At 48.6% G+C, this 10,743-nt stretch overlaps 1 protein-coding gene across 7 annotated transcripts in view; it reads right to left on the reverse strand.

Moving 5' to 3' along the window:
- Positions 1–8,419, reverse strand: part of ANKRD50 (ankyrin repeat domain containing 50) — a 43,451-nt gene extending 35,032 nt beyond the window's left edge. Inside the window, exons 1-3 of one of the 7 annotated variants that reach the window (XM_083457045.1) lie at positions 8,152–8,367; positions 5,019–6,282; positions 3,541–3,651 (exon numbers count right to left, since the gene is read on the reverse strand). In XM_083457045.1, coding sequence (XP_083313171.1) covers positions 3,541–3,575 — 35 coding nt within the window. In that variant the 5' untranslated portion in view covers positions 3,576–3,651; positions 5,019–6,282; positions 8,152–8,367. The other 6 variants (XM_083457041.1, XM_083457046.1, XM_083457044.1 and 3 more) reach the window with 6 other exon arrangements.
- Positions 8,420–10,743: the final 2,324 nt, after the last annotated feature.

Below are 10,743 nucleotides of genomic sequence, written 5' to 3' on the forward strand. Positions count from 1 at the left end.
CGCATAGGCACAATTACAAGCTAGATGCCTAACTTGTAGACATGTGGCAGAATTCTGCGATTCACCGTCCACATGTTTCTGGGCTCCCAACTCCCCTCAGCCCCAGTAGACATCGATCATGGGAATTGTAGTTCAAAACATGTGCAGAGTACCACGTTTGCTACCTTTGAGCTATAGCATTCCATGGCTTGTGCCACCAAGCTTGATGTGTTTTAGAGCACAGAGATGCACCAAGCCATATTTTTCTTTGGCATGAGTCCAGGGACAGCTTTTACTCAAACTTCGGGAGTACAGTCCTTAAATGTTCTAAGACACACAAAAATATTTTTCTTGAGTCAAGATTGTCCAAGGGAGCTTGTGTTTCCCTCTTCGCATGCAGCAGGTGGATTAGCTCACCTGTACAAATCTGGAGGTCTACCCTATCAGCACGTTTCTTCAACACTGTTTAGAAAAATCTATAAACCCCTTAATAATAATACCTATGTGGTATACATAAAATATACACACTCCCATCCTCAGGATATATATTGCAATCTGGACTGCAGAAGTAGATCTGCAGGAAAGGTGAATTGCTGAAAAGTAATGTACCATAACAGGAGTTGGGGCACTCATTTTCTAATCCCACAACCACCAGCAGCAGCTTGAGGCAAATATTGCAGGTAAAAAGAAATAAATAAAATAAAAATACTTTGCTTTCTTTATGTGCACAGGAGATAGAAGATGCTGTTTGTGTGCAATGTCGAGGCAAAAGGTGCTCTTCTTGTCCCCAGGTTCATTGCTTTTCAGGCTCAAAAGCACCTCTGCAGCTGATGACCAGAAAAGCAAAGCGTAGACTATTTGCTCACCTTAAGACCCATATCATATAATTGGCATATGCTGTCTATATGTTAAAGACCACTGAGAACACAAAACACATTTCAGAAGTATACTTATGGAGGTATTAGGTGTGCAAATGAAGCATCCTGTCACAGCTGTGGGTAAATTCATTTATAATGCACATACATCTCTTGAGAACAGCACAAGTCTTTCGGGTTCCTTCCAAGAGTGCTTGGTTTTTCCCAGGCAAATTGCATCTCAGTTGTTCCACAACAGTCATGATACTTAACTACCCACCTTTTCCGGCTGGCCCTAAACAGGTTCAGAACCTAAGGTGTTACAGTATTATTATGCATACGGTCTCTCCAAATGTCCTAAGCACATACAGTATTTAAAGTGGTGTGTATCCTTTCAGAGTCAAATAACTTCAATTAGCAATACACAGGCTCAATCCTGCATCTGCATGTAGCCTTATTCATTCTGCCTGTGGGCCTAACACTGGTGTCCATTTCAAAAGAAACCTCTTTACATCCTAGTTTAATAGCAGTTTCTTTTAAAAGAGAGAGAGAGAACTACAAGTTAAGAGTTGAGGCTACAATATTTTCTCAAAAGGCAGAATGGCTTTCAATGACTTCCACCATTTTTTAAAAAAAAAGTGAGAAAAGACACTGAACTCATGTAAACACAGTTTATTCTCCACAGTACAAGGCCTGCTTTTGAAACATGAACATCATGTGGTGGTCCTCCACACACAAAACAGCTGGAAGTCTTACGCTAGGTGAATTAGACCTATCAAACAGGATCTCCAAACATTCAGGTATGAAGTCTCTCCATATGATTAAGAGATGCTTACAAACATTAGCACTGTCATGCACAAGTACTGTTAAGAGCCACAACAAAACCCCTAGAACTTTCTCTCAAAAGGGCCGAGTCCAAAGTTATGCCTCTTATCAAGAAAGCTGCAGTAAATCCTGTCTTTCCACATGGCTGAAAACCAGCCCGGAGAGTTGGGCTATCAAAGTCAACTATTGTAAAACATTTGACAGTCAGTCCCCATTATGGTGCAGACATCCATTGCCTCCTTCATATACTTCCATACTTTGAGATCTCCTAACAAATGCTGTTTGTGACATTATTCATATTTAGACTTTAAAGCACACGAGTTTCAGGTTTCTAACAAGTCTGTGCAAAACACATACTATTCTTGTTTTCAATGTAACCAGATTCAAATCTTCATTTTTAGTATGTGCTCCCCCCCCCCCCCGCCCTCCACCCTGAAAGAACTTTTACAGGCATTCCAACAACAGAGCTTCAAGCTGCAGCTTTGTTTACAGGTATTTAAAAATGAAGTTATAGCACTTATACTTGAGTAATAGCTGCAGCCAACAGATACTTCTCTTAGCTTTTAGAGAGACTGTAGCCCTTGAAATTCCAGGGTTTCAAACAATGATAACCTCCATCTCATGTTTTATTAGGCATAGATGCTCTCAAATTAGCTTCCTCATCATTACTTACCAATGCTATTAAGCTGCTGCAATGACTGCTACTTTCATCCCACCGTGGCTTGCAGCTGTTTTATCCAAATATTAAAGAGAAGAGTTGAAAACCTGCATAATTCCTTTGCAGAATGGACAAGGTTCCACTTCCAATTCAATTTAACCAAAGCAACAGAACAGAAGAATGTAGTACTGTCGTTTGACATTCATTTAGCACCAGTGTGCTAGGTGCTGCATAAACATAAGTAGCAAGTCACTTTCCAAAAGAACTGTTGAAGAACAGCAATGTGATTCTACAATGGTTCAGAAAAGGGTTACAGACGGAAAATGCCTAGCAAATGAGGAGTGGAAGATACTTCTAGACACAGGAATGCGAGATAGCAGGCACTTGAACAGGAGGAACTAGGAGGAGGACTAAGAAGGTAAACAGGAGTGTTGGAGCCAGCTGCTCCCTGGCGACTCCGCACAGCGGTTCTCTCTATTTCTGTGGTATAGCTCCCAACAACTTGGCAGATGTTTCCACCCAAAAGTGATACTGCCCCATCCAAAACTGAACCAGTTTTCTGGAGACTACAGGTGAAGAATTACAGGTGGGAATCCATTAATAGCCCAATCTGAGCAACTCACATGAACCCACTGGAATCAGCCACATAAGAGATTTCTAAGTGTAAGGCTGAGGCTGGATATGACATAGAACCAATATAAACAATTACTGAGAATAGTATAAAATGGGAGAGATGGAGGAAGAGTTTGATTTACCTTTATATTCCACCCACTCAGCCTACTGAACTACCTCCTAGCAGTGTCTTAAAATACTAACTATGGTAATATACCCTTTTGCCTCCATTTTAACAGTGGATGCTAGTATCCCCCTTGGCCTTTCCTATTCAAGTGAAGTGTTCTTTTTTATAGCACTAAATTAGGATCCCTCAAGAAGCCTGAAAATGCAGACAAAGGTAACAGGCTTTTAACACCATTAGTAACTTCCAATGCAGGATATGAACACTGGAAAATTACAAGCCAGCAGTAGAGTACCACCACATTTGTTTATACCAGCTTTTGCCAAACAGATGTTTTGGATGACAACTCCCATCAACTCCAGGCAGCATGACCAATAGTCAGGAGTGGTGGGAATTGTAGTCCAAAGTGACCCAGTTGGTATGAAAAGTTGGACCACCCTGAGTTAGATGATTACCCAGAAGCCACAGAAGGGAACATCTTATCTTACCACAATAACTCAGTGACAGCAATACCAGCCAACATGGTGCTCTCCAATGCTGCTGGCACACATCTCCCATCATCTCTCAACACTGGTCATGCTGGCTGGAGCTGATGGCAGCTATAATAGAAAACATCTGGAGAGTACCATGTTTGTGACCCTTGGCCTATACCACCTTGGTAAACCAGCCATCAGTAACACTACCTGCAGTAAGGAGGATACTACTTTTCCTGGATTTCTGACCAGGTGTTGATGCAAAGTAAAGTTCTCTTTCATCAGTGACATTTTAGACATTCGATACATACCATGCTAAGGTGCCACTTGGTGAATAATGACTTGCATTCACCCACTATTAAAACAGCTTTTATGAAATTATGAGTGCTGGGCCTCAAATCAAGAATGCATTTCTTTGTGTGGTTATTTACACAGCCACCTATTTCACAGAAACAGTTTAACGAAATAAGTGTAACTGGACAACTGCTGGAACTTTTTTTAAAAAAATCATTGAAACTTTCAGCTTTCATAAAATACTCTTGAGAAACTAACCCCTAAAAAAAACCCTATTAGGTCAGTCTTGCTTATTTAACAGACAGCATACTAAATTAACTCTAATTAGATGAGCTTGGCAAGTTCATGAGCAGCATTTATTCTTTTCACACATACCCAAGGCATTGCTTCTCGTGTCTTTTCTCCCCCTGCAGGTTTCTCTGTTCCTATATTCCCAAAGGAATGATTTCAGGTTTTAGACACAAGGTAAGGCTTCACACGTGGGAAAATGAGACCCTTGTTAAACCCTCATGTCAGCTCTTCAACCTCCTTCAAAATCCTAGTTCAATTATTGTTTCCCAGGTATAAGGCCTGGAAGGTATCACAGTAAAGGACAAAAAAAAAAGTGAGCTCAATCTTTTTTTATGTTGACCAATATGGGATTTCCCATGTTGCATAAAGCCTAATCTTTTTAGAGGAATCAAGTTACAGTTGGAAGTAATTCATGGCATCACCAAGATGAAACTAAATTGATTAAATCCCTCAATAACCACTGCCTCACACATTTTGTTTTGATACTCTTGTTTCTAGACTTCCCCAAAAGTTCCAAGTCAGAAGTAGTTCACAACACTAGTAAGAAAACCTGTGTCTTTAAAATCAGGGTCTCTTGTCAATACAACCATGGAATCAGTTTCCTTTTTGTTATATGAAAAAGAAAAAAACCTCTTCCACTTTATTCCCCTCCTCCTGCCCCTTCTAAAGCCAATTACTATGCAATCTTTGGAAGATGCCAACCTGGAATGTGTTTCCAAGTGTATCTTGTCTGGCAGCATCTGCTATAAACGGGTATTTTCCATACGGGCCATTGGAACAATTCATGCAGGGAGACAATACCATGTGAGAGATAGGTTTTACCTGTTTTTATGGCGGGCTGTGTTTTTATCTGATCAGGAGATATGAAGGAAGCAGATACAGGGTGGGTGTTTTTTGGTTTGATTTACCTTTTAAATGCTTCGGCTGGGTTTCTCTCGCACTCCCCAGGCTGCAAGAGACTTTGAACAGCAGGATCTCTCAGTTTGTCCTCGAATCCCTGAATCAGTCCACTGCGACAGATTTGGGCCACTAACCCTCTGATAAAGCCTCCCACACAGAGTGTGTCCGAGTCCTGAGCCCTGCAGAAGTGGAAAGCCAGGGCTTGGTGATGTAAACCCCTTTGCAGACTGGCAGGTGAGCTCGGCCACAGTAATTCAGTACAGAGGGCTGTTTTGCCACTACCCGGCCCTCCTACCAGCAACACACCCCAGGCAGCTCCCTTGCCAGGGACGACGCAAGTATTAGTCCCAGAGTTCAGCACAACGGATGGTTTGTTGGCAGTGCTGTTGCTGCAGCTCGTCTTTTCCTGCAGGCAGTGCTGAAGCTTGTGAAAAACCCACTCTCTACAATAAAACTGTTTCCCCTGCAGCAAGCTGGTCTGAGCCATTTTACAGACTTTCTTCTCTGGGACAGGTCAGAAACGACAGCACATCTTTAAAAGTTGCACTCAAGGCAGGTCCTTAAATCCAAGACGACACGTGCGCAGCATGGAGCTTGGTCACTGGGCAATGCAATCCGCGAACCTTTCATCCCCTCACATAATGGTCAGTAGCATCTTTGCAAAGCCGAAGAGGCATCTTTCCATCCAAACGCTCTCCTGATTAGCACATGGTGTATTGCCGATCATCCGATTTAGAAATAAAGCTACGTTTGATACCAAGGCTCAGAAATACTTCTCATATGGCTTAAAAGGTCATGCAATGCCATGGCTACAGCTGCAGCTTATAGTGATGCATTTCCCTCTAATACAGATGATACATCTAAAAAAGCTGAGTTGCTGACACGCACGGTTCCTGCGTGTTCTCTGTGCCTCTTTAGGTTTCCAAGTCATTCCAAAATATGCGGCTTTTATAACCCCCTTCAAAACGCCGCCCACATCAAGATGCGACTCTTGTCAAAAAAAGGCTTCTTTTCTGTTCCGTGAATGTTTACTGAAAATGTATGGATCTGCCTTGTTTATCGAGAAGTGGTTCACTGGAGCCTGTGCAAGCTTCTGTGGTCCAAGGAAGCCCTTCAAATTATGACGCACCGTGTCTCCAATGAGATGGAAACACTCAAACTTCTTGCGCAGGAGACATTCAGCAAGTGCTCTCTTTGCAGTCTCATGGTCTACTCTCACACTCCAGGTGTCTCAACTGCAGGTGTCAAAACACTCCCATTTCTGCCCCAGACCTGAAATTAAGCACCACAAACACTTGTTAGCTGACATGTACCAGGGTATTCCACTCTTAGGTAAATCAACTGAAGCCAGTTGCTTATTAGGGCAAAAAAATAAGGAAGAACCTAGGAAAGAATTCACTTTATGCACACTACGTCCGGCTTTTTTTAGTATCGGAGGAGCAAAAAAAGGACAAAAACCCCAACCAAGCCCTACTAGCACTGGCTAGATTCACATTTGTGCCCTTTTTGAGCAAGATAGGTGACCTTGAAGCCACAAAAGAGCCCCCTATCCAATTCTGAAAACTGATATTCATCCAAGGACCCTCCTATCTCCTTCTCTCCCCCCCCCCCAAAAAAAAAACTTGGTCATCTGAACCTCCCTTGTACCTGCTTCCTATTATGCCTACTGGTCCTGCCGCCCTCCAGCTTTTTCACAGCCGCCTTTGTTCGGGGCTCTGGAGCATCAGGAGCAAGACAGGAGCCACGTTTCCACTTACCGTCTTCTCTCTCTCTCTCTCTCTCCCCGCCCCCCTCCACCCCAAAAGTCCCCCGGCATTGTTGCTGGGCAGCGTGCTGTCGCTGTCATCGGCTCGGCTCCCCGCGGTTGGATCCAGCAGCCAGCGACGCGCTCGTTGCATTTGTCCTCGGCTTTGTCTCTTTCCCCGACCCCCCCCCCGGGCGTCCCGCACGGCTGGGCTTCCCGTTTCAGCCGATAGCCGAAAGAGAGGAGAAGATTCAGCAGGATGCAACGATCGCTTTCCTAGGGAAGCCTCCCCGGTTGCAGAGCCTTGAAGTCTTTAAGCTTAGGGGGAAAGAATGGGAAACAAGGAAAAGCGGACTCACTCGAGCCAGCGAGCGCTTGGCCCGTCTGCTCGCTTCCCAGATCCTCCGCTCCGGAGAGACACACGCCCTCCCTCCCTCCCACCGCAACGGAGGGGACACGCACGCAGCAGCGCCCCACGGCACAAAGATCCCCGCCCGCCACTCCGATCGCTTCAGCCCCCACCCTCCATCGCTGCACGGGAGTTGCATACTCCGGGAGGAGGGCGTCCCGCCGCGGCCTCGCACCTCTCCGCCCGCCGGTCGGGCTCCCAACTCGGATCGCACGCCTCCTTCTCCCCACCCCCACTCCCACGTTCGCGGGGTTCAGATTTCAAACACTCGCAGACCCAAAGAGAGAGTGAGTGAGTTCGGGCAATCCCCGCCTGGGTTTCCGACGACGCTGCGCGCTGGCCCCTTCTTCACCTTTGCCACTCATACAGCCTTCCACGGATCGGGAGGGGAAAGTTGGGGAGGGGGCAGGCAGACAGGCAGACGCGCGCGCCCCGACCAAAACAAACAGAAACCCCGAGAGAGAGCGCTCCCACGTTCCCAAAGCCGCACCAGCGCCTCGCACAAGTCCGGGGAGCTTGGCAATCGCGATCGCAAGGCGGCAGGCAAGGATTTGTGGCGGATTGAGACGGGGATCCCCCCCCCCCAATTCACACACACACACACACACACACACAAAACAAAGACCTTTGCACGGGGCGCGGCAAGCGTGCAGAGCAGACCCTCGCGCGAGCCCACCCGCTGCACACGGAGCTTTTTGCACAAGGCAGGCGCTCATCCACACGGGACGAGGCGGCGATTGGCCGGGCAAGAGAGCCGTGTAGACCCGGGCGCAGCCCCAGCAAAGCTGAGACAGCTGCCCCGCCGCGGAGACTGCCTAGCCCCTGGCAGAAAAGAGGGTCTTCTTAGCTGGGGTTGACACCACCCCAAGGGAGGGAGGTGGACGCGTGAGTTGCTGCAGCCCCTTCCCCAGCCCTCCTCCACCCAGCCTCTCACTCGGCGAGAGAGAAAACCTCCCTTCCCCGGCTGCTGCTGCTGCTGCTCAGTTACCTCCCCTGCTGCCTCTCCTGTGGACAAGGAGGCGGCAGCTGCTGCTGCTGCTGGTTGGCTCGTTCCCCTCCCGCCGCCGCCGAAGCCGCTTTCCCCAAGGCGGGCGAAAGCCCAGACAGGCGTGTCCGCGGAGCTTCCCTTCGCCTCGTCCCTCTTCACTCCCCGCAAGGCCGGCCTTCCGGCCTCGCTCTCCCTGTCCGGCGCAGCCGAAGCGCGGCCGCCGCCACCACCACAGCTGCCCCCGCCCCTTTCCCCCTCTCCCCGGCCTGATTGGGTGGCTTCGCTCCGGCTCCTCCTCGGCGCTCGCCTCCTTAGGCCCCGCCCGCCGCCGCCCGCTGGTTCGGTGCTTCGGCCGTGGGCGTGGAAGGGGCGTGGCCAGACGCCGCTCGGCATCGCCCGAAGCGGAGGGAAGGCTCGGTGTGCTGCGCTCGATCCTCGCAGCTGGCCGAGGACTCTTGAGTCGCTCCTTTGTTTTCAGGAGCAACAGGCTTTGCCCTACACCTGCCTCTCGGGTAGGTTTACTGTGCTGGTTTCTATGAGGCTCATAGGAGAGCCAGCTCCTTGTTGCCGTGGTCCCTTCATAAATATCCCAAAGTTAATGGGCATTGTCATTCAAATATAGTAGCTTAATGGTCAGGGGTCCCTTTACCTTAACCCCCAACTCCCCAATATTTTATTCAAATTGGCACCTCGGATAAGGCAGGATATAGGATCTCAGCCCTGGTCACTTGCTATATTTAATAGAATTGTAAGGTTGGAACGGACGCGGGTGGCGCTGTGGGTAAAAGCCTCAGCGCCTAGGGCTTGCCGATCTCGGCAGTTCGAATCCCCGCGGCGGGGTGCGCTCCCGTTGTTCGGTCCCAGCGCCTGCCAACCTAGCAGTTCGAAAGCACTCCCGGGTGCAAGTAGATAAATAGGGACCGCTTACTAGCGGGAAGGTAAACGGCGTTTCCGTGTGCGGCTCTGGCTCGCCAGAGCAGCGATGTCACACTGGCCACGTGACCCGGAAGTGTCTTCGGAAAGCGCTGGCCCTTGGCCTCTTTGAGTGAGATGGGCGCACAACCCTAGAGTCTGTCAAGACTGGCTCGTACGGGCAGGGGTACCTTTACCTTTACCTAAGGTTGGAAGGGATCGCGAGGGTCCAACCTGCTGAGATGTAGGAATCTTTTGCCCAACATAGGACTTGAATCCACGACCCTGGATTAAGTCTCATGACCTACCAGCAGTGATTTAGAACCTCAAGCTCAATCGAGACGCTTTAAAAGAGACACACACACCCCTAACAAAATAATACTACTTCCCACGGAGAAGCCCATCCAGTTTCACTTCCTGAGGCCAATGGTGCCAACTTGGAATAAAATAGGGAGGGGGAATAAGACCCACCCTGCATAATCGATCACAAGACACAGACACACACACACTATTTGAATGGCAATGTCCATCAACTTGGGGGGGGGATGGCCCCCTCAAATATTTTATGGGGGGAGGGCAAAGGGTCCTTTATTCCCAAGGAGTTGGCTTCTATGCTGCTCATCAACCAAAACTGGGAAACTGTTGCCACCATCTCTTCTCGCTTCTTCGATGGCAGTGGCAGCAGTGGGTGGGCTCTACAGCACTCAGGCACAACAGTGGGATCTGTTGCCTCTGAATCCCTGCAGGATCCCTGCAGGAACCCGCCACCTGAGGCAGTCACCTCAGTGTGCTGCCTTATGGTAATGGCTCTGCCCCCTCCCTACAACAGCATCCTCAGGGTAGAGCTTTTCCTCTGAGAATAGAGGTCTGATTGTTAGCCTGAATAAGGGCAAGGCTTTTGCACGTTTCCTCATGTTTTGCATGTTATCCATGGCCCTTAACTCCAGGAAAGTGGGTGTGGAATTGTACAGGGCTGGCACAGCAATCATTCAGTGTGAGCAGAAGAAGAAGAAGAAGAAGAGTTTGGATTTGATATCCCGCCTTTCACTCCCTTTAAGGAGTCTCAAAGCGGCTAACATTCTCCTTTCCCTTTGTCCCCCACAACAAACACTCTGTGAGGTGAGTGGGGCTGAGAGACTTCAAAGAAGTGTGACTGGCCCAAGGTCACCCAGCAGCTGCATGTGGAGGAGTGGAGACGCAAACCCGGTTCCCCAGATTACGAGACTACTGCTCTTAACCAGTACACCACACTGCCCTGTTTTGAGGCAAAATAGGAAGTGCCCAGCCCCTGCTGCTGCTCCTGCTGCTGCCACCAGCACCCTGCCACATCCGCCACTGGCAGAGAAGCACTTCCATCATCATCACCGAATTTGGATGAGATCTGGTGTGCTTCAGGTGAGGTACTGCTTCACCACTGATGGAGGTGACAGGGCAGGCTGCTGCCTCAGACAGCAAAAACCCTAGAGGCAGTACTCCCATGCCCCCCCCCGTCATCTCTTCCAGTGGCAAAGCAATGCAAGCATCAACACCAATTTAAGGCAAGATGGCATCCATTTGGGGTGACAAGTCACCTGAAATCAGCACCGATGGTGGCACCACTTCTCTCCCAGTGGTGGATGTGTGGCAGGGCATGCTGCGGTGCCAGCTATAGGGGGCAGAAGGGGCTTCATCCCCCTCAAT

This window comes from Podarcis tiliguerta (genome assembly GCF_965153285.1).
Source record: "Podarcis tiliguerta genome assembly, chromosome: 9".
In the NCBI taxonomy this organism is placed as follows: domain Eukaryota; kingdom Metazoa; phylum Chordata; class Lepidosauria; order Squamata; family Lacertidae; genus Podarcis; species Podarcis tiliguerta.